At 40.4% G+C, this 24,398-nt stretch overlaps 1 protein-coding gene across 1 annotated transcript in view; it reads left to right on the top strand.

Moving 5' to 3' along the window:
- The window catches only part of il1rapl1b (interleukin 1 receptor accessory protein-like 1b), a 134,680-nt gene that overhangs the window by 99,644 nt on the left and 10,638 nt on the right, over nucleotides 1–24,398 (top strand). Inside the window, exon 6 of the mRNA XM_067387023.1 lies at nucleotides 23,720–23,852. Coding sequence (XP_067243124.1) covers nucleotides 23,720–23,852 — 133 coding nt within the window. The remainder of the gene's footprint in view (nucleotides 1–23,719; nucleotides 23,853–24,398) is intronic.

The raw sequence follows: 24,398 nt of genomic DNA, 5'->3' as shown, positions 1-24,398 counted from the left end.
TGTTAGCACTTGCTTTCTCTGTACCCTTTTATGATAAGACTGCTTGTCTTCAACTCCTCGGGTAGGGTTATAGTCTTTACATGAGCTGGCTCAGGGCTCCTATGAACGTAATATTTTGCAGCAGTCGTGCCGTCAACAGACGCTCTTATTGCAGGACCGACTCTCAGTGTCTGATTGCCCTGGAGTTGAACATAATTTCATCATGGATTTTGCCTCATGGCCAAGGTGCTTTATGTGTTGCCATCGGGCAATCTCACAGTGATACAGAAGACAGAGCAGATGAGGTGACACTAACATTAAAAAGGAAAAGTAAACGGCATTATCTTAGCTGGAAATGGGGCCTTCAAGGACAGAACCATTGTTACTGTGAGCTGCAGCAACTGGCAGAGATTTCTCGCAGCTAAATTACAGTGCAAAGTCACAAATGGACAGCAATAATTGCAGGCTTTGTGTTGCTAAATAGAGGCTCAGAGAACATGTGTGACCCAAACCCTCCCTTAACAAGCAGATTCTGTCTCGTTTAGTGACAATGGCTCAGGAAACAGATTATCCTCCTAAACGAGTCCACATCCTCCTTTATTCCTGTCCACACACACACACACACACACACACACACACACACACACACACACACACACACACACACACACACACACACACACACACACACACACACACACACACACACACACACACACACACACACACACACAAACCATCTGCAGTGATTTAAGATTCCTTTACATCAGTGGGGTTTCTCAGCTCTACATCATACTCACATGCTGTGTTTAAATAAGTGTGTGTAATTGCAGGTCGGTTTGCTGTGGAAACAAAAGGCTTAATTGATCTCTGTACGGCTGCAACCCGCGCTGTGATACAGAGTGACACGCGTTTAGATGAAAACACAAAACCAACAAGCTGGAATCTGACATCTGGTTGTGCGGGATTGACTCTGTAATCAGAATTATGTGAATCGGGCATAGAAATTCATGAAAGCCTTGCAAATATGCTGAACATAAAACATTCATCAAATGGATGATTCTTTGTGTCGTCTAATTGAGGTTTATGCTTTTGAAAATATGTAAATACTTTCAGGTCATGTCGTCTCATGTCTTATTCACGACAATAAAAGACACACAGAGACTCACTGATGTTCCAGTGGCCACGTCTGTAGGTCTCGCTATAATTATGAGTTCATGTCAGACGGTGTTGTAAAATGTTTATTGTCAAATTAACAGTAACTTACTGGCAACAATTATCCAGTGTCATGAGCCAGGTTTGATTTGTTCCTCATTTTCTTCTTTCTCCTTCTCTTTTCTGTAAGTTGCTTCAGCTGTTTCTCATTTCTCTCAGCATTCACGCTGATTGCTTGCGCACCTGTTGCGCTTCCCTCTTGATTGTCTTGGCTATTTCTCGCTGCTGTTCGCCACGCTTCTGTGTCAGATTATTGTAACCTGTTGCTGGCGTTCACGCTCCGTTTTCTGCATGAGATCCTTGACCTCTGTTGTTGTATCTACCACAGTCATAATCCCAGTCCCAGTCCCAGTAGCTGTGTCAGGACCAGCCCTCGGCTCCCTCTGCCAGGTTATTTCCAGCTGCCTGCCGTGGTGAACTCCATCATCTGCCTGAGGCGCTCCAGTTCTGAGACCGTGCTACAGCTCGCTCCTGCCTGTGGACTGTGACCTTATTTTGTGTTCTGTTTTGTCCAGCTGCGAGTGCTCAAGTGCTCATTTCGTGACAGGGCTTCCTCCGTCTGCCAACAATACAGTCATACTAACTGTTGTTGACCGCTTTTCTAAAGCCGCCCACTTTGTCCCGCTCCCTAAACTGCCCTCCACAAAGGAGACGGCCCAGTTGGTTATCGAACACGTTTTCCGTTTGCATGGTCTCTCTACGGATATTGTTTCTGATTGTGGGCCTAAATTTGCGTCATCGTTTTGGAAAGAATTTTGTCATCAGTTTGTCGTCCGGGTTCCATCCTCAGACTAATGGCCAGGCAGAACGCAATAACCAGATTTTGGTTTGTATGCTCCACACCCTGGCTTCTCGTAACCCCGCGTCGTGGAGCAAGCAATTGCCATGGGTGGAATATGCACAAAGTTCTCTTCCCTTGCAGCCACAGGGCTTTCTCCCTTTCAGTTCTGCCTCGGGTACCAGCCGCCTCTGTTCTCCTCCCAAGAGACAGAGGCCTCTGTCCCCTCAGTACAAGCGCTCATTCGGCGTTGCCAGCGTACCTGGAGAACTGTTAGAGCCGCTTTGTGTCGAAACAGAGAATGAACACGTCGCATCACCAATCGCTGTCATGTCAAAGCCCCCAGATACGTCTGTGGTCAAAAGGTGTGGCTTTCCACACGAGATTTACCCTTACAGTTGGATCCACGCTTCATTGGTCCCTTTCCTATTGTTAAGAAGTCCTGCTGCCGTCAAACTCAAATTGCCCCCCAACTTGCGACGCGTTCATCCGGTATTCCATGTTTCTTGCATTAAGCCGGTTATTCGCGCTCCCACCTGTGACGGTCCTCTGGGCCTGTTTTTCTTCGCCGGCTGTGGGGCGGGACTTATGAGCTAATCATCACCGGAAACACCTGCAGACTAGGATATAAGAGTTTTTGGTTCTCTGATTTGGCCCCCCTTCTGTTACCCTCTGTTTTTTTGTTAGTTTTGGGTTGTTTTGTTGTGATTATACGTTTGCTTTATGTTTCAGTTTAGTTTGGAGCTTTAGGTTTTGGCAGGCCTGTTTGGTATGTTGGTTTATTATTTTTCGCTACTTAATTATTTATTTTTCCTTAGCAGGGCTTTCAATGTTAAGAACCGCTTGCGTCAGGGGATGGGGGCGGGGTTATTGTGACCAACAAGAAACTTGTTTTTGAAACGCCATTTTTGAAATAGCAGCTAATCGAGCTAATAGCAGCTCGATCGTAATCTCCGTCTATATACAAATTACGGCGAGCCGTGTTTGGATGCTGATGTAGGGTCGCAAAGCCATGAGCATCAACAGTTGTGAAACATCCGCGATTGTTGATGGAAGGCTTGTTCGAGATGCATCGGAACAGCGCGGACCGATTCGGCGGGTGACATCGGAGTGCCGCGGGTCCGCGGGAGCGTTTGTAGAGCATACGACTCCTTGTGCTTTTGGATCGTTCTCGCGGTGCTTTGATGTCATGCGCCGATCGCTCTGCGGGAAGCCGATGCATCTCGAACAAGCTTGGTTTGATTGTATTTGGCGCTGCAGCGTTAGCTTTGCTGTGAAATATGAGAAGTGTACAGCGATGTGAGACCTGGCTCTGTGCTGCTCTCTAGCCCGTGGAAAGGCAAACCGGTTCTTAGTAGGCTCCTCAGTTGAACCAACTCCGAACTGGCACTAGCACTAGCTCTGAACTAGCACCCGGTTCGTGCTGGTGGAAAGGGGGTATCAGTTTCTCACTGTATCTCGCACTCATACTCTGCTGAGGAGTTCTCAGTGGGATCAATGCCGTTTGTTGTGGTATTCATCATGTGTCTGAATAAAAGCACCTCCTGAATGAATAAATGTGAATGTGTCTCACTGAGAGAAGGTTTCATGCTTTCACTTCATTTGGTCAGTTCAGTTAGCCTCTGTCGGCAGGATTCACTGATCATCTGAAGGTGAGGATCTCCTTCTCTTTAGTCTGTACAGCAGCTGAGGAAAGACCCGGATCTCTCTCTGAAACACTAGGACGCACACGGGCTGATGTAGACAAATGACATGCGCATGGACACATGACCGCATAAATCATATACAATTTATGAGTGTTCATTTATGAAAATAAAAGCGCAAATGGAATGATTATTGCCACCCACAGATTGTTGCCTATAGGTCTTTTCCATGTTTTTTCTTAGATTCACTGTCGGTTGAGGAGATGAGCATTCCTTATATTTGCTTATGAATATTCATTAGACTGTCTTAATTGCATTATGTATTTACGTATGTTGATGAGCTGTCGGCCAGCACCGTCAGTAAGACACAGGCTAGCTTGACAGTGGCAGGACTGTGAGAAACAGCACGGTTTTAAATATTCTGTAGGTTTCTGGCAGTGTTTGTCTCTCGGCCCCAGAGCAGGAGCCATTGTGGCGTTGAGAGTTCTGCTGTAAGTGGATTTCTGCTGTTTTGGGAGAGAGCGCAGTGTTGACCTACTTCCTCCTCCTTCTTTTATCTCTAACTTGACTTCCGAAAGCAAAATTCTGTGTGCAGCTCATTAGCGCTGTTAGAAGTTTAAAATTAAACCGTTTTTCAGAGCTGCAGCTGTGGAACGGTGGACCAGTGCAGCCGATGGACGAAGCAGGGAACACAATACCATGAGAACTTCTGTTTTGCTCTATCAAAGTAGAGGCTCTAAAGTGTTGAGTAATCATGTTCATCTGACATTATGCACCAACTTCCTGTTTTTTTTTTTCCCATGAGACTAATACAAATATTTAATATGTGCCAGATGAAGCTGCCAGTGCTGCTGTACAGTACTTTATTACAGAAGCAACCTGAACAAGGTCTTTTTTAATGATGCTTTGGAAGATCAAGGCTTTTCTTCATGCACCTTTGTCAACCATCAGTTACTCTGGCACGCCACGGCCACCTCTCTAATAAGAGGGAAATATGACCTTCTAAGACGTCAGCTGAAGCGAAACGCTGTAAAACTGCAGGACACTTATTGTCTTCACTCTCTTTCCTTTTCCATAGTTTGAAGAGGTGCTGATGCCTCACTCGGGTCTCACGTCTCGCATTCAAAGGGCCTCATGAAATCCATTTTTCCACAAATTTTTCACAACCATTTTAATGGTTTAATTCAATTTTAATAATCATAAATGATGTTTAATAAATTTATAATTTAATAATTTAATTAAAAATTAATAACAGTGCCCTGTATGAAATGTTTTAAAATGTTCATACAGAAATTCTGTGTTATTTTAATCTTTCTGTATTTGGTGTATTTGGTTTTTTTTTTTTGGCAAACAAAGAGCTGAGGTTTACTGCTTTAATTAAAGCATGTACATAAAATAGTTTTATTATGTTTATATGCGGCAGTCGTCCGTGAGGGGCTGTCCTTTATTTTCATTTTGTTGTTTGTTTATTTTTGGATTAAAGTTATGTTTTTTTTTTGTTTTTTTTTTATGCTCCCGCCTCCTCCCCTGAACACAATCATTACATTATTCCTTAAAAATAATGTTTAAAAATAAAAATAATGTTTTATTAAATACAATAAATTACATTTTCATCACTGGATTCTGTGATTCCAACCACGTTTTCTCTGACGTTCAGGATCATCATGTGAACTTCATGCGTTTAAACATACAGCTATGAAAAAAAATAATTTTTTCCATAGCTGTATGTTCATTTGGAGTTGAAGGTCACAGGCTCTGCGGCACTTTGACAGATCAGGAACTTTTTTTTGTTAGTATGGAAATCCTTGTAGGTTACAGTTGATTTACAGTCTCTGTCAAAGGTTAAACAAGGGACATTAAGAGATGAAGGCTGGTTTCATTTACCGAGGTAGTGGGTTCAGCTGCCTTATGGCTTGATCTTTGACTATCAGCAGTGAAGACAATGACCCTCAGGTGAGAAATTACTGTAAGGGTAAAATTATCTGTTAAATGGCCCCATTACATCGTAAAACTCCACAGGACTGGATTGTGATGTAGGCCAAATATGAACGGGACCTGCGTACCAGCGTAATCTGAAGGTTTAATTGAGCATCGTTCAGGACGTCAGGCTGTGCGGCCGTACCGTATGTTCTAACACATGCTCTCATCAAAACTGCACAGAGCATCCATATTGGACCTTGCATTGTTTTGCTCTGAGCAAGCTGTACTCATTAGTATTCTTCAGATGACACCGCGGCCCCATGTTCCCACACTTCTCCTCCCTCTCAGCGAGCAGCAGGCGTCTCTCCACCGCGCTGCTGGAGGCCTGAGAGTTCAGCCTCCTCGTCTCCATGGTCACCGCAACTGTGTGACATGAGGAAGGTAAAAGCATCGCTGCAGCCTGAGGCTGGTCAACTGGGCTAATTTTGGCAATGGTTACGGTTCTTTCCCTTACGATCGTGAAATCTGTACAATCGTGATGCATTTTCTTCACGTAGCTGTCCATCACTGCTGAAAGAAACAGATCACTTTCTCTGTAATTGTAGTCATCATCCGTCTTTGTTTTAGCATGTGATGGTTGCCAGTACAGCGACTAATGACTAGTTTATCTTTTTGCGACAACCTCCCTCCTCGTTCTTTGTTCTTCTCTCTGTTGGTAATTTTTGCCCACAGCACTAGCATGTAAATTGCTTTTAGCTGCCACATTTGCAACATGTAATTACAACAAACTATGGCTCTGTGTTCATCTCATTTACTGATTATTCCACCATTATTTTTTTTTTTTTTTAAATTTAATCAAATGACTTAATAATCAATCATTTGACTAAATTCTACCTATTACTCTGAAGTTTCAAGTTTACACTGTTAGTGTCATGGGGGGGTTATGTATTAGTTTATCGTCGATAGTATGACTAATATTAGGGAAAACTTTACTGATCAGACAATAATTACTTCTCCAAGAAAACAAAAACAGAAATTGGTGAAGGAGGACAGGAAACTGAGCAGACAAGTGTCACTCATTCAGAAGATGAGAATTCCCCATGTGAGCCGTCAGCTAGCGGTTAATGGCCCGATTAATGGCATAAACAAGAAAAACTCACTGTCCAGAGAGTCAAAGCTCGTCCACGGTAAACGTTGGCAACCTCTTTGAGTTATTCTCGACTGTGCTGATGAACGCTGCATCGTGTGAAAGAATTTTTTTTGCTTGCGCCGACTGAAAACATACATAAGAATCACTGCTAGATATGGAAGAGACTTTTGGATATTGTAATACTGAACACTGAACGGGCCATTCAAAACAGTTAATCGCTTTGATGGGCACAAAGGACCCCCGATGACCAGGGTTGACAGTGGTGTATCATCGATAGTCAGTGACATGGTGAAAATCATCAACTGTCAGAGATAAAGAGGATTTAACATTTCCAATTAATGTATTCAATTATTAGGTGACTTTTATTATTAAATTCATATTACAAATACTCTTCCCCGTAATAATTTCATAGTGCATCGCTGCATCACAGCATAATCAACACACTGCGAGGATAATGACAGATTCGTTATAGATTATCTTCCTTCCTTTGAAAAACAACTTGTTTAACATGAAATACTTGAGAAATAATAATAAAATAAATTAGATTCCTCTCTCATCATCTCTAAGAGAATATTAATGCAGCGTCAGATGTCAAAAGCTCGGTCAGTTTTTACTTTCAGATTCTGTAGTGAATAATTGACTGGTGTTTGAGACTTCTTCACTGGCATAACTCTCACGCAAAGTTTGCACATTGTTTGTGTGGTATCCGCTGACTCACCTTCATGCTTTAAAATGGAGATATTTTCATTATATTGCGATGTGGCATTTTTCTTTATCACCAGTTGCTGGCAAAATGATCCATCAGTGATCCCTATGATAATGAAATTAAATAAATTATTAAATAAATGTGTAAATAAACAAGTAACAAGCAAAGTTCAACTCATTTGCTTAAAATATATGCAAATAATTTGCTGATGCAGGTACAAAAAGACTCTTGATTTTAGAGTTAAATGTTGCCCATTGGTATTGTAATGGCAATAACACATTTATGTTCATGTATTTGGCAGACACTGTTCTCCAGAGCGCTTCACAATACATTCAGTTCCTCTTGCATGTTTTCTGAGAATCAAACTCATGGTCCTTGTGTTCCAGAATCTCTCATAATCTCACGCAGGGCTTCATTACTGGACTGCGGGTCATTGTGAAGTATCGTACAGATGTCATGTTGGACAGATTTCTTTTCTCGCTGTCCGTGTGTTTAGTTTCTACCCACTCTCACTGCAGTTCTGTCGCATCTTTTTACTGCAGCAATTACACATATATAATGAACATTACAATAAGACTGAACTGGCACCACTGACATTTAATTCATCTCCTGACATCTGTACGATTTGCCAACTGTTTGATAGTGTCCCTTTTGAAATGTAATAAATGCTAAACTCAAATGCATTTCGATTCAGAAACATTTCCTCTGGTGGGAAGACGGCAGAGCGTTCCAAGATAAAGTCATTTCTCAGCACCGTCTTATTATGTGTCAGAGGCGTCTTTATAGAGCAGAAAGATGAAATGACAATTTTCTGTCCTTTTTTAGCACACGTTCAGAAGGGGTTTTATTTATCTACTAAATGAGTGCAGATTGCTGAAGATGACCTCACTAAAACAAACACACTCTCAGATATGATATGCATTCGTCTCAAACAATATGTGATGTGAGTTCAGTTTTAAATGATCCATCATCACTATAAAAGTGACATGTTGATCTCTCCAGGTCTTTATCTGTTTCCACACCAGTGGTTTTTTAAAAAAGTTCTCAGTCAGCACCAGCATTTTTGATCAGATTCACAAAAATGTCATGGTCTCCAGAATATTTTGTTGTATGAACGTACAATATATTAAAAGAAAGAACAGAGCCTTTGCTTTTAAACAAATAAAAAACTTTCAAACAAAAAGCATAGAAATGGACTTTGTCTCTATGGGATTCAGAGCGATGGTCAGAACACAGATGGAGTAGATCGAGTCCATCAACACCTCAAAGCTTCAGTCGTTTCCTCTTCATGGTTTCAGCATTTCATTCAGTAACATTAGGCAATTTTGATTTATATGCTGTTTAATGTTTGATGAACATGTTATTTTACAAGCATTGCTTCTATCGCTTGTTTATGCTTCTTCTTGACTTGTTTTTAAATCAAAAGTCTGTACTCTTTCAGAAGATGTGTAATAGCGCCCCCTACCTTATAACAGTGAAAACATGGAAAGCCAGAAAAACCTGTCAATGGTGGGGAAGCATTGTGTCATAAATGATGGAAAATCTCATCAATGGCGGGGAAAGAGTTAATTAACTCAAGAGTTGTTAGCTTACAATGATAAACAATGATACAGACCCAGTGCACATGTTTGTTTGTTTGTTTGTTTGTTTGTATGTGTCCACATTTAACAATCATAAAGTGAAGCATCACAGAAGCCCTTTAACTCCCTGAGGTCCGAAAACGCGCTTGCGCGTTTTGCAGGATTTTTTTTCATATTGCAGCAAAACAGACTTAAAATACTCCGTCACTTCTTGTCATAGAGACATAAGTAATATATCAATTGAAACTATAGAATGTCTTCTTTTATTTGTGTACACTCAGAGTAAAAACACAATATTGTGCTTTTTGTAAAAGAAAGAAAACTAACATGATGCGTGATCTCTCCTCTCCCTCTGAACGAAGTCAAATCTGATAGTTCTCAGAAAATGAACTGTAACTTATGAATACTAATGACAAAAAAATGACACTTATGTCTAAAGAAACGTTGAAATGTCAGGTTTTAAATCATGCAAGTCAAATCGAAAACAAACATTCTGTGTTTATGTAATCTGTATGAAAAGAGAGCCACGTCAGAAGTCTGTGATTCAGCTCATTACCGCTAATGCGGCCAAGCCCACGGAGCCAGCGCTATTCAGACGCAAATTCTGAGGCAATACATGTATACATCGTCTCAATTGTGTATTTATTGTCTTGAAAAGTGTTTATCTGTATGTTAAAGCCATAGTTAGCGACCTCTAGAAGACATGCCGTTAGTTCCTAGTTCCTTTTCTTCTTTATATGAATTTGTGGCCTAAAGGTGCACAGAGCACCCTCCGGCTGCAAGTATGAATTGAAAACACAGTATCCAGCACTCATAGTGATGACAATAAATATTACTTCTCAGTATAGAAAATTGACACAAATATAAGAGAATCCATCAATATTTCTCCAAATGTGCATGCTTTTAAGCTAAAAGCCTATATGAAATGCCATAGAGGTAACATAATTGTTCAGACACTTTGCATCACAGAAATACATTTAAAGAATACAATAGAATACCATTATTTTAAATTGTAATAATATTTCACAGTATTGCTGTTTATGATGAGCTGAGACATTATTACAGAGGGTTTTTTTCACAGCCATTTCAGGTCATTATTATGTGATTCTTTTGTCTTCTCAGGTGTAAATGGCCCATTATTTACGATGATTCACGCCTCCACGCATACTGTGTTTCTTGACAAAAAGTGTCTTACAAAAACTAAATCAATATATTGTTTTATATGAAGGAGTAGGCAGCATCATTTTTACATAATTCTGAAGAAAAAACTCTAATCTACAACCTCCAATACCCAGAAGTCTTGTGAACACAGATTTAATATACTTTTTTTGGCCTTATTTCAGTGACTTAAGTTTTTTGTTTTTTCAATAACCATGGCATTATCAACGTTTGATAGCTTTAATATAACATTAATGTCTGTCAACACACAGTAAGTAGAGAGCCTGCAATATACGTGCAATATAAGTACAAAAAATTAAAAATCCACATGCCGACAATCCCTGCCACCTTTTGAAATGCATTTCACTTTGTCAAGTGGGCAAAGGGAAGTCGACTCACACTGTGTCTACACCAGACGCTGACGTTTTGCATCGCATCACACCACAACAGCTAAAAGCTGTCTACACTAATCCCGAAAAAACAGCCATTGCAAAGCAATAGAATAGAGGGGAGAATCTGTTTACTGTCGGGAATTTGTTGTGTCACAATATCACTGATTATAATGGGTTCTATTGTGTTTTGATGCATAGTATAGTACCTGTTGCTACCAAAAGCTGACCGTTTAGCACAGTCATAGTTTATTGTATTGATTTTTTTTTTCATTTGTATACTGTTTTATATAAAAAAGTGAAATAGAATACAGAATGCATACGTGTATGTGCGCATGTTCATACGTGCCTGTGCGTAAGTGTGTTTGTGTGTGCACCTATGGTTCACTCATGGCCACAGCACCCTCTGGTGACACGGAGCTGCACAACAGCCGTGATCATTTCTAGACACACTCAATAAAACATTAGCATCTGGCAATAGTTGGATTTCTTTGAGTTTATAAAATCACTGACATTGTAAAATCATTTGTGGGGCTGATCTAGTTTTAACTTTGAATGGATGAACAAAGTGTTTGTGTTGTGTGTGTGTGTGTGTGTGTGTGTGTGTGTGTGTGAGAGAGAGAGAGAGAGAGAGAGAGAGAGAGAGAGAGAGAGAGAGAGAGAGAAAGTTGAAAGACTAATGGCATTTCCAGCAGGAATTTGATTGTCCTGTGATATAAAGCATCTCTCTTCTGTGTGTTGGAGAGTTTTTCCCCGATGGATCTTTCCTCCATGCTGTAGCTGAGCTCTGGAGAAAGGCACTTTATTTTAATGTGGCAGGTATTGGATTTGCTGAAGAAAGTAGATTTAAATATGCTTAAAGCTGGTATACCGGAGCAGCTCCAACCCTCTCTCTCTGTCTGTCCCTCTCTCTTTCTTTCCCGTTTTCTGCTAGTGCTGCAGATCAGCAGTGAAATGAGTTTTCCTCTACTCACATGAAGCCCTTTTCGTGCCTAAAGTTGGGCACATTTTCGAGACGTCAGGCGTTTTGTGCCAACGCAAGCACTATGGTTGGCGAGTGACAGGCCGATTCCAGGAAGCGGCGTAACTTAGCAAACAGGATGTCGAGGTGTCACCGGAGGTAGAGATGGTCCCTATCAGTGGCCAATTACCTGCTTGTAGGAAAAGCTTTGTGTGAAGTCAAATGGGAATTTGGACCTGCTGAGCCCCCGTAGGCTCATTAGAACAGTGTCTGCTGCTGGATTGGGTTTTGTGTGAAAGATTTCAGTGCCAGCGCTGAGCATTAGCACTACTGCAGCCGCACCGTCACGGATCAACTGCTGGAACATCACATGAAACCAGAAAGACAGAATAATTATTTATTAAAGGATCAGTAATAACTTGTGGGCTGAGGGGAAGCTGAATGTCATCTATGTGCTGGAATCTCATGTTTGCTCTGAAAATATTGAACTTCTGCACATCACATAGATACGTTAAACAGACAGAAGCGTCCCTGAAGAAGCATTTTAACCCCTCTATGCAGGACGGCTCAGTGAACCTGCTCCGACATCACAACAGCGGGGTAGAGCTGAAGAGCCCGAGTACATGTCTCTCTATGAATTGAACTGTAAATAAAGAAACGTGTGTTAAAAAAGATATAAAATATAGATATTGAATGAACAAAAGATCAAGTGGAACATAAAGCTTATTGCTTTGCTCCTCGGGTTGTTGTTTCACATTCTCTTCCTAAAAGAGAGTTTATCTTTATTACTGTAATCCTGGAAATTGTGTAAGATTCATGTTCTTTTGTGCATTGAGACAGGAAATGCAGCTCCGACTCTCCCTCTCTCTCTCTCTCTCGCTCTCTTGTATGCAATTGCAGTTTTTCTTTATTTTGGGTTGGTTACTATAATCAGTTTCTAGTTTCTTTTGAGATTTGGTGAGCTCTGTCTGCTAACTAATATATATATATAGTTTGGTTGGGTCGCTGCATCTGAGTGTTACACGTATGTCTGTTTTTGCACCATGTTCTGTTTGTCACATGTTCTCCTTTTGTTCTTAGTTTCCCGCCACTTATTTGTATCCTTGGTTACTCATTTGTGTCTTCAGTTCAGCTGTGTCTTGTTATTAGCTCATTAGTTCCCTCATTAGTTCTTGTATATGTACTCCTGGGTTTGTTCACTCTTTGTCCTGTCACTGTAGTCTCTTGGATGTGTGTTGCTTAAGTTTGAGTTATTATTAAACCTTTTGTTATTTGGAAACCAGCTCTTTTGCCTGTGGTGACACACCGTTACACTGAGCGGGCTCCTGGGACAGGGATCACTTGTTTTGATGTGTTTCCATAAATTGTTTTTGGATGTTTAATAATAAGGGTCAAGTCAAGTCAAGTCAAATTTATTTATATAGTGCTTTTACAATTGGTAATTGTTTCAAAGCAGCTTTACATATTAGAAGCACAGAAAAAAAGGGAAGTGGTTAAAACTGTACAAACAAGCGTGGTAATATGTAACATATACAAGATGGTGCTACATTAAGCCAATGTCGGCTGACTTCCTGGGGTGGAAAAAACCCCCTAGGAGAAAAACCCAACGTGCTAGCACTGGGAAAAAAGTCCTAGGAGGGAAAAAACCCCTTGGAAGATATATATATGTAAATGTATATGGAGATCAAAATCTGAATTGTACATTTTTATTATAGAGATTAAAAATCGATTATATATAAATATATGTAAGCGGATACGGGGATCCTGGGCTACGTTGTAGTCAGGTCCAGACGCAGGTTCTCCATCTGACCTGGATACGGCCTGGATCCAGCACCCGGCAAACCTCAGGATAAGCAGAGAGACAGATATTAGCGTAGATGCCATTCTTGTTCTGATGTACAGGTATATCTAGTGTTATAAGAAATGTTCTCGGTTCCGGCCGACCTAATTATTGCAGCGTAATAATCCTTTAACGGATTTGAAAAATGTTAATGTATTGGTAATGTGTTATGTGTATGCAAGAGCAAAGAGATGTGTTTTTAGTCTAGATTTAAACTGACAGAGTGTGTCTGCTTCCCGAACAATGCTAGGAAGATTGTTCCAGAGTTTAGGTGCTAAATAGGAAAAGGATCTGCCGCCTTCAGTTGATTTTGATATTCTGGGTATTATCAACTGGCCTAAATTCTGAGATCGCAATAAACGTGAAGGACTATAATGCACCAAGAGCTCACTTAGGTACTGGGGAGCTAAACCATTTAGAGCTTTATAAGTAAGTAGCAAGATTTTAAAATCTATACGATGTTTAATAGGGAGCCAATGTAATGTTGACAGAACTGGGCTAATATGGTCATACTTTCTGGTTCTAGTAAGAACTCTAGCTGCCGCATTTTGAACCAACTGTAGTTTGTTTAAAAGCCGAGCAGAACAACCACCCAGTAGAGCGTTACAATAATCTAGTCTTGAGGTCATGAATGCATGAACCAACTGTTCCGCATTTGTCATTGAGAGCATATGTCGTAATTTAGATATATTTTTTAGATGGAAGAAGGCGGTTTTACAGATACTAGAAACATGACTTTCAAATGAAAGATTGGTATCAAAGAGCACACCCAGGTTCCTAACTGAGGACGAAGGTTTAATGGAGCACCCGTCAAGTGTTAGAGAGTATTCAAGGTTTTTTCGTGAGGAAGTTTTTGGTCCAAAGATTAGGAAATCAGTTTTTTCTGAATTTAATAATAAGAAATTTCTTGTCATCCAGTTTTTAATGTCAGCTATGCATTCTGTTAGTTTTGTGAATTTGTAGGTTTCGTCAGGGCGCGAGGAAATATAGAGCTGAGTATCGTCAGCGTAGCAGTGAAAACTAACACAGTCTGCTTCAGCCTTTCATACAGAGTTTGGTGTTTATCTGCTTTTACAGCCATCTGCATGTAGAATTTCAGTTGGGTGCGTGTCCCATTTTTCCCAGTCTGTTTGTGTTCATGGACTCTACACAATGCAATGGGTTCAATTACTGATTTCAATATTTTGAGCTGGGTCTAATTTGAATTTTTTTTTTAAAGCCCATCTTGCGTTCATTGACAGCCAGGCAAATTCCCTGTGTTTGGAATATTAGGCCTACATGTGTATGTTGGGGATTGTTCCATAGATTAATTTCCAAATTTTGAATAAATTACTGGAACCCGAATCTGGACCTTATTAAGAAAAATGAAAATATATATTGCAGGACTTAGATGTGATTTTGCGGGACAATGCGGGAAACGTAATGGAGATAAATGTACTACTGTTATACTATGTAAATATAGATTTAGATTAGTTGGAAAGACTATTTGCCATTACGTTGGATGATAACCTGTTTTAAATCGCCAGTAAACTTTGTTGATTGTGATTGGCCCTGTGACTGGCACTCAATTTGCCCAGGCAATGTAATTTACTCTACAGGACCTATTCAGTCTGCTGAATATAATGAACTGAGTAACAGGTTAATAGGTAAAAATGACTTTTTATACTAAAATAAATTTCCTTAAGCATTTTATTTTCCTGTATTTTTAGACTATGTAAATGTTAAATTCTTTTTAATGGATTCAGTGCATCTTGAAGTAGATGAAGTACTGGCTGGTCCTGTTGTGTTTAAGGACTTTTGATTCGTTTGCTCCATCTAGTCATCAGTGGAAAATCCCTCTATGATTGCACTGGATGGATTTCCCTGCTCTAGCTAGAACAAGATGGCTGCAAATAGACTTTTAAATTGGTATTGTTATTTATGTGTCAATTTGGGATGATGCAACGGAGAGAGAGATTTTCACTTCTTCTTTAGCTCTTATGGTGATTTTTTTGGGAGTGAAAACAGACGCAATAAACTTTATAAAACATCAGTAAAGTTTTGTTCATTATTATTTGGATGGGATCCGCTACACTTATAAAAGTTATAAAAGTTCCTTAGTCAAGAATAGTGGGCGATTGTTTGTTATTTGATTAGCATTAAAGCACAGACAGCAGTGCTAGGATTACGCAATAGTCATTATACAGCTCAGTGCCTTCACGCAGCTCATTAATAAACCATCGGTGTGTTATATTGGCTTTTCTCCTGCTAAAGCTAATGGTTGTGAATTAAGCAAAAAACGGCCGATGAATATCGGCGGCTGATACATCGGTGCATCCCTAGTACAAATATGATCCGATGTCTGTAAATTGTAGGCACTGTAGGAACGACTTCGCACAGATGCTTCCATACTTCAGGTGGTTCATTTGATCTCAGGAAAGTGACAAAAACCTGAGCATGAAATTGAATCATTTTTGTACGGCTGATCTGAAAATGTATATTTAAGCACTTCATTTAAAATGCTATCGGGACCACAGCTTTTTGGGGGATTTGAAAGATTTAATTTCTGATTCTTTTTCAGTGATTTGGTCTGGTAAATTTTATCGGTTTTGTCACGATCACCAGTGAGAGTGCCCTATCAGCCACTAGAGGGCACTCCATCCCGGACTCTCATTTCCACCCATTGCATTCACTACATTACCCATAACGCACTGCCGGACTCATTATCTCATGATCACTTCATTACACACACCTGTTTTGTATTATGTTATTAGTGTCTGTCTATTTATACTGAGTTGTTTCTGTCCTTGGTTGTGGTTTATTGTATTTGTTACGTGCACCGTTTTGTTTCTCTGGCGTTGTGTTTTGTGGACTGGATATTTTGGATTTTGACCCTTGCCTGCCTTTGGATTAACGTTTCTGGATTCCCCAATAAATACTTATGCTGCAACTGGATCTCAACATCTTGTTCTTGTGTGCCCGTGACAGGTTTTCCTTGTATTTAAGAGTGTTTTAGACTGATGGGTGTGTTTAGATATAGAGTTTTGAGCACATTACATCTGCTACTGTATAATGCATTTACATTTTCATTTAAGTAGAATTAATTAATTCTTATATCTTTGGCTTACATCAAATAATTCCCTTCAATAAACTCCTAATTACTGCTTTTTAATAGTTAATAAGGTAGTTGTTTATTTTAGATATTTGGTAAGGTTAAGGAATGTAGAATATGGTAATGCAGAATAAGGCATTAATATGTGCTTCATAAGTACTAATAAACAGCCAACATTCTAGTAATGTGCATGCTAATAAGCAACTAATTAATAATGAATACGGTTACCAAATATCAAATAAATAACTTCTTTGATTAAGTGGATTAAGATTTCCAGATGTTGTTTCCACTTTGTTTGAAGTGTTTGTTTCTCCCTGTCTGGATCAAGCAAGTTCCCTCTTAACTCCTCATTGATCATGTATAGACCCCATCTGTCTCTCTCTCTCTCTTGCACTCTTTTTGTATTTTTTCCCTGTCATTGCAAAATCATCTGTGCGTTTCACAAACACCGGGGAACCCATCAAATCTTGTGCTTGTGTTAACAGCACACTCTAACAGCTCTTTTCTTCAGCTTAATGAATTTTCTCACCTTTATTACTACTTTGCTTTGACTTAATTTATCAGGAATTCCATCACTAGTCGCAAATGAGTGCAGTTTATATAACTCGTTCTCTCTCTGTCTCAGAATTGACCAGTTCTCTGCATAGACAGCGGCTCCACGCAAACACTGTGCCGTGCGAAGACTCGATTCACTATCACACCTCACTAGGTTTTTGGCCGCTGCAGCGTGGAAGAGTGACAGGAAACGAGCGAGGAGAGAAGAATGAATGAAGAGAAGCAAATAAACAGGGCCGAGACCCCGCTGGTGGAGAAAACATCCCCGTCCTCCGGCTGGTTAGCGTGTCCCTGCAGCAGCGATAAGACTCTGGACCGCGGCCGCGGCTGTAATCAGCATTAGCGCTGCGATTAGGGCTGTAGAGCGGCGGCCCTCCTGTGTGTGATGGGGCAGGCATGGTCTGTTGGAGATAAGATGGAGAGGGTGTTTATTGGGGAAGTGCTGAGGAGATGTCAAGCTTGAGAGGGGATGGGGGTGTTTGGAACTCATTTAAAGTTCTGATACCTCCGTTAAAGAAGAATGAGCGTGAAGGATTAGAGAGAGCGGAAACCATCTTACGCAATATTACGCAGCGAAATTGCATTCTAATGGACCGATGGAGAGAGATGAGAGGGAACATTTGTTTGTCCAATAGGTTAACTGCACAAGAGTTTTGCACTTGATATTAGTGCTTTAATTATTATTCTTATTTTTTTTTTCCTTGACTTGCTAGATAGACTTTCTCTATCATGCATTTATATTAAATGAAGAGCAAATGAAAAATGTTTGTTTAAAAGGCACTGTAATTATTAATAATAGCTGTGGAATCTGTTCTATCCTTCTCGGAGGCCTCTTTTTTAGGAATGGAATTGTTGGAGGATGCTGATGAAAACAATTTTAATCTCATCCATAGTTTGAAACTCACTCTTACTCTAACCCTAAAGAGGCAGAAATTTTACAATTTCCAAAAATATAAAGGTTATTTGTGAGTTTCTGTTGTGCCAAGGTGATTGTCTTAAAGGGGACCTATAATGTCTCTGGTGTCCCCAAAATGTGTGTGTGAAGTTTCAGCTCAAAATCCCCCACAGATCATTTATTATCGCTTGTCAAATTTGCCTCTATTTGTGTGTGAGCAAAAACACGGCGTTTTTGTGTGTGTCCCTTTAAATGCAAATGAGCTGCTGCTCCAGAAGAGGGCGGAGCTTTAACAGCTCAACAACAACAAAGCTGGAGAATCTCACGCAGCCAAAATGAGGAAAGTGTTCAGCCTTATATTGTTCAAACCGGAGTCGACACTGATGGAGAGACTCAGGAAGAAGTTACAACTTTTAGACGTTTCTGAATGGTTAGTGGATAAATTGATGTAGTTGCTGTGGAGTTGATTCAACTCATCCACTAGCATGTGCCGTCATGTTCATCTTTTGTGTTGAATTGACCCTCGTTTGTGAAGCAGTCCGGCGTAAAATGACGGCATTTACAAAAACAACTCTTCCTCTTCTCTAAAGCAGCCCAACATGGCCCCGCCCCCTTTGTTGAGTGTTCTCGGGGGCGGGTTTATGTAAATTTTATGATTAGTGATGTCACTAACCCAGGAAGAAGCTTGTTGTAGTCCCAGCTGTTTAAAAAACGATTTCTGTAAAAGAAAATATCTCTCTTTGCATTGAACTTTGAGTGTCGTAACTTTGCAGATGTTGTTTATGATCAAACAGCAACATTACACACTAACTAAAGTTAAAAAAGTCAAATCATAATCAACCACCCCTTTAAATAGAAGCCTTTCCCTGTCGGCTTACGTATTACACAGTAGCACTTCAGGCTTCTTGAACTCTCAGCCAGTTACTGCTTGCTACAGAGAAACAATATCGCTTCCCTAAAACATTGGGCTATAACTGTAGATAAAGAGTTACTTTAACATTCAAGTTGTTACAGTTTGTTATAAGAGCTTTGCTTTCCCAGCTTAACTGAGTGTGTCGGCGAGCTCATGGGTTTGATCCTCAAGGTCACTATTAAGAGATGCTGCCAGTGAATGGACCCGCCTGCTTTGGGTAACGATACTGTATTTTCATTGTTCTTTAAATGTTCAGTTTCCAAAAAGCCACAGACGACCACTGATAACTTGTAGGGAACTGGATTTGACTGCTATGGGAACTCTGTGATTATTATTAGTGGCTTTTTGAGAGATCTGATTCTGTGATGTCACTAACATTATCCCTAGCCAGGTGTAGGTGATTGTTCATTTATGCCCCATTCAAACCTCCCTGACACGAAACGGTCACCAGTCTGGGAGTTCTGGATAAAATCTGAATTGGAAGAGCAACTGATTTGCATACTTGTGAAAACATGTGTCTCAATTTTGAGCTGAATCAGGTGTGTTAAAAAAGAGAGACATACAAAATCTCCACAGGTCCAGTATTAACTAATTAGGAGATAAATGTATGAACATACTTTAAACTCTTTAAGCCTGTATATTTGGGTTGTTTGCTAACAATTCTACATTTTTAAAGCAGTACACATTACGGTTCAGTATGGTATCAGATCAACTGCCTTCATTTTAAGATGGTCATACAGAGTCAAATCTTCACTTTGGTGTTCAAGTCGCTCTGCGGTGAGATTTTGTCAAGTGTGTTTGCAGTAGCGCTTCTCGAGATCCATTACTACAGAGGCTCTCCTGAGGTGCAGACGAGCGGATTCGTTTGTTTTGTCTGATCTTTGCCGCGCACAGCTGCCGGAGCTCCGCTCAACCAAATTACTGCCGTGACTCATTTTGCAGCAACAAGCATCCTTATCCAGGGACGCAGGTGTTCTGCTGCTTCCTGACCTCAAATACATGTGGCACTGTGGGATAATGTCTGGAGTTCTGCAGGAGAGAGGTCGACTAGTCAAGACTTACAAATGAAGCATCAAAAGTGATCTATCACCTTGTAGGACATTCCACAAACATGTAACACAATGACAAATTAGCCCTCTTTTAATTGAAATCCTTTTTAGACTGCGTCATTATCGAGTTTGAGTCCTAATACAGTATTGAACTAACTCGACGTTTAAGAATGATTTGAGTGTTGTTTTCATTCAGCTCTATCTGTGCAGAAGAAATCAGGCCTCCATGCTGCGCTGAGGACAGTGGTGTGACGTTCAACGCTGGAGTGTGACAGATATTAATATCCATCTGTGTGCACTTCTCCTCGGCTTGCACACTGGACCAGAGAATAGAGCAGTTACCGTCCGAAGGTGACAGCATCGAGACCCTCAGCGCTCACACAGGGAACGCACATGCGTCTGTGATCGCAGCAGAAACAGTCTAATTGTTGATTAGCATCATTTATGCGAAAGTTTGGGAGGCTGTTTTCTTTTGTCAGGGTGGAAGGCAGTCATGTTTGGAATCCCGTTAAGTCGTTGTGGTGGGAGCATTTATTCCGGGCCCTCCTTGTGCTCGGCGCTCCAATCAGCCTTTTCTGTTTCTGGTCTTGGGGGACGGCGGGTAATAATTAATCCTTTTATGTGTAAGAAGCCGAGCTGCTTCTATTGTTCTTCCACTTGACTCAACCTGAGCAGGGTTGCCTAGGAAACCTTTGTGTGAAGGTTCAGTGTTCTCCAGCATTCAGATCTGTTCAGGTGTTCAGTACTGCAGTGTTTTCTGCTCAGTCCTGGACAGTTTGACTATACTGTATATAGATATGCAAAAGGAATGGTGGGAACTCTAAGACTGATATTTCATACCAGCACACTTAAACAAAAGAAAAATCATCTGATGTGCTTTTGAACATTTTCACACTACTGTATATCCTCTCTTTGTCTCACACACACACACACACACACACATGTTTGTTTTTGTGAAATGTGGGGACATTCCATAGACATAATGGTTTTTATACTGTACAAACCGTATTTACTATCCCCCTACACTACCCCTAACCCTAAACCTAACCCTCACAGGAAACTGTGCACACTTTTACTTTCTCACAAAAACTCATTCTGTGTGATTTATAAGCCTTTTGAAAAGTGGGGACATGCTGAATGTCCTCATATTTCACCTTTTTTTGTAATACCCATGTCATACCCATGTCATTATACACATTTATGTCCTGATATTTCACAAAAACAAGTACACACACACACACACACACACACACACACACACACACACACACACACACACACACACACACACACACACACACACACACACACACACACACACAGATGAACATCATGACTTCCCTACAGCTGCTCTGTTTTTCTGAAAGTTCTCAGCGTCAGGATCACACGCATGCGTCATACTGAACACGTGATCTGCCTTGGCCAATACTAAGCCGGCGTTCTGACATAAACATGGAAGCGCTGCAACAAAAATAGCGTAGGAGACTGACAGCGTAGAGATGAATTTGTTGAATAAAGTCATTATTTTTGTTTATTCTCGTCTCTTCATAACATTAAGGTTGAACCACTGCAGTCACATGACTGTTTTAACGATGTCTTTAGTACCTTTCTGGACCTTGAATGTGCTTTCTATTATGGAAAAAAATAATAATAAAAAAAACTCTTGGATTTCATCAAAAATATCTTATATTCTAACATATTCTAATTTGTGTTCTGAAGATGAACAAAGTTCTTATAGGTGTAGGATGACATGAGAGTGATTTAATTAGCTGAATTTTGGGGTGAACTTTTAGACTCCATTTAGCGCAAACATGATAGTGTTGCTTGTGTTTGTACTGTGTTCAGGCAGCCGTTCATATACACACATTTGTCATGTGCCCATCAGAAGTGATTAGTCCAGTCTGAAGAAAAGATTCCTCAACCAATCATGCTTGAATCTGCCGCTCCAGACACAGATCTTTGAAGCAATCGCTGAGCGAGACAGAGAGAACAACGCGTGAGTGGGACATGCAAAGAGGGAAAAGAAATGGAAAGAGTAGAAGAAAAAGTGGAGAGAAATGTGTGATGAAAGGCTTCCTGAGTTCCAGCAGGTAGACAGACCGACGTGACGGAGTCAAACAAACGGCCTCTGCAGGATGTATTTAGTAGGGTGCAAGTCATTACCCGATCTCCAAATCCCCTCGGCCGTGAAACCTCTACTTGTACACGATACTCCATCTGTGCACAGCACTCTGGGAAGAAAAAGCCCGGTGATTGACATGTCAGCACTTCCTGTCAGGGATTTATGCAGCACGGCTGAAAATGCTCCTGCACCACAAGGTCATAATTTAGCTTCCTCTCGGTTTACCTTCTCCCTGATAGAATTGCTTGTAATTTATAGTATTGTTTTAATTAAATGGATTGAGGGAGGCCTAAGTGCCCACGGTTTTAAGACAAGCTATTTTTTAGGAAGTACAATCTGAATTCTTAAACTCCTGCCTAGGACAGACATAAAGTAGAGCAATAAAGTGAACGGCCACTAAACCGGGGATGGTTGTTAGTGGAATTAAATTGTTGTAGAAACGTCACAGGAAAACAACTGACACAACCACACCTGCACAGTTTCATTCATTCATCTCTCTCTCTCTCTCTCTTTCTTTCTTTCTTTCTCTCTAAATTGGTTTTGACACAGGAGGTCAGTTATGGCATTATGATGGCACAAATGCTCCCAACAGCGTTTTAATGAGCAGAGCAGCTTTCAGACGTCCGGATGATCCTCTCCGCTGGATGTGAATGAATAGAAACCAGCACAGACAAAACACAATTAACACACCACGGAGACCCGATTAACTAAGATGTGCTTGCTCCGGTTTCCCAATTTATACACAAACAGTACACTGTAATGGTCATGGTTTCATTTGTTATATTTATGAATTACTGCACGATTCTGAGTGCGACGAGGTTAGTGCGTTCTCCATACCATTAGCTAACTGTGCTCAGGACAGGAGAACCATGTCCGGCTAAAAGAGTACATTTGAAAACATTGGCCTTTCATTGTGCTTTCAGACACTAATAGAGTTGACAGTTTCAGTGTAATTCAACATACCTGCACTTTACTCAAGGAGTTTCTCAGAAATAAAATTGTATGCAGATTTTTCTTGAAACATCCACTTTTTAATCATAAGTTGTTTACAAAATTATATCATGGGTTGAAATTTAAATTTTGTCCCCAACTGACAAACATAAACACAAGATAAAATAACCTGAGGACACAGAATTAAGTCTGTTTCATAATACATTATCAACTAAAATCTGAAAGAAATAAAGACATAAAGCTAGCTTTAATTTCAGTATATTATGTTTTGAAGATTGGAAGCATAGCTGAATTATGAATCACTGTGCATCAGATGGTTTGGACTGTGTGTGCGGCAGTACATTTGCCCTGATACATGTCTGCTGAAGGTAGATTTGTGCCGTTCTGAGCTGTCATGTGTGAGAGGTAGAACCACAGCGACCTCCAGTGGCTCAGAAATGAGTCTGATGTGAGTCTCAGGACTGTGCTCATTAATTCCCTCATAGACTTTTCATTTTTACAAATGTGCAGTGCAGGAGATTCTCATTAGTTTTTCATTCTTCTAGAGTCTAGAGTTTACAGCACCTCTGTATTTCCGTCAAAGTGTGTAGCATCTACAGAAGGACATAGCAAAAATGTCAAAGGCCTGGAGTGTTTGTGTGTCTAGTATACATTTGGAAACACGTTGAGGGTCATTGTGATGTCAGATTACAGTCTCTCACACTCTTTGTGGCAGCTTCTGTTCCTCGAAAGAGACCAAATATAAAGAGGCTCAGACTGTAAAAGATGTTGTTTTGATAGATATTACATAAATATGGACTTCTCTTGTAATGTATGTTTTTCAGGCAGCCCTGTGAACCTGACCTGCCGAGCGTTCTTTGGTTACAGCGGGGATGTGAGTCCTCTCATCTACTGGATGAAGGGAGAGAAGTTCATTGAGGATCTGGACGAAAGCCGGATCAGAGAAAGTGAAATTAAGTGAGTAATTTATCCTAATGGCACCCTCTCTTTTCATTGATCAAGAAGATTCAAAACTGCTGTCCATATCTGAATCTGTGTGTGCAACGAAATAAACAAAACGATTGCGTGTTTGCGCACATGTCCACGCGTCTGACATTGTGAATCCTTCACATCCACCTTGATTCAACCCTGCTGGAGTCGTTCAGCGGCCATCAGATGAGTGTTAAGACCTTGTGAGTAAAAGCATCCCATTAATCCTCAGCAGTCTGGATCAAGATGAGCAGACAAGCTTCTTTCTCTTGTAATCTCCATCTAAATTTCATTGACTCCATTAATAATTCAATTCAGGCATATGCAATCTTAATCGCCGCATGATGAGTATCAGGGTCAAAGCGGATGACTGAATCTGGGCTCACCTGAACTAGATCTAAAGTGCCTGTTACTTGAAGTCAGTTCATGAATTGAGATATAGTGTAGCAAAAAGGAGACTCATGATAAGGTATACACATACCTGAAGCCTTATGGAAGAGAGAAAACACTTATACATGTTTCAGTGTACAAACA

Source organism: Chanodichthys erythropterus, chromosome 6 (genome assembly GCF_024489055.1).
Source record: "Chanodichthys erythropterus isolate Z2021 chromosome 6, ASM2448905v1, whole genome shotgun sequence".
In the NCBI taxonomy this organism is placed as follows: Eukaryota; Metazoa; Chordata; class Actinopteri; order Cypriniformes; family Xenocyprididae; genus Chanodichthys; species Chanodichthys erythropterus.
This window is presented reverse-complemented; position numbering and strand designations above follow the sequence as displayed.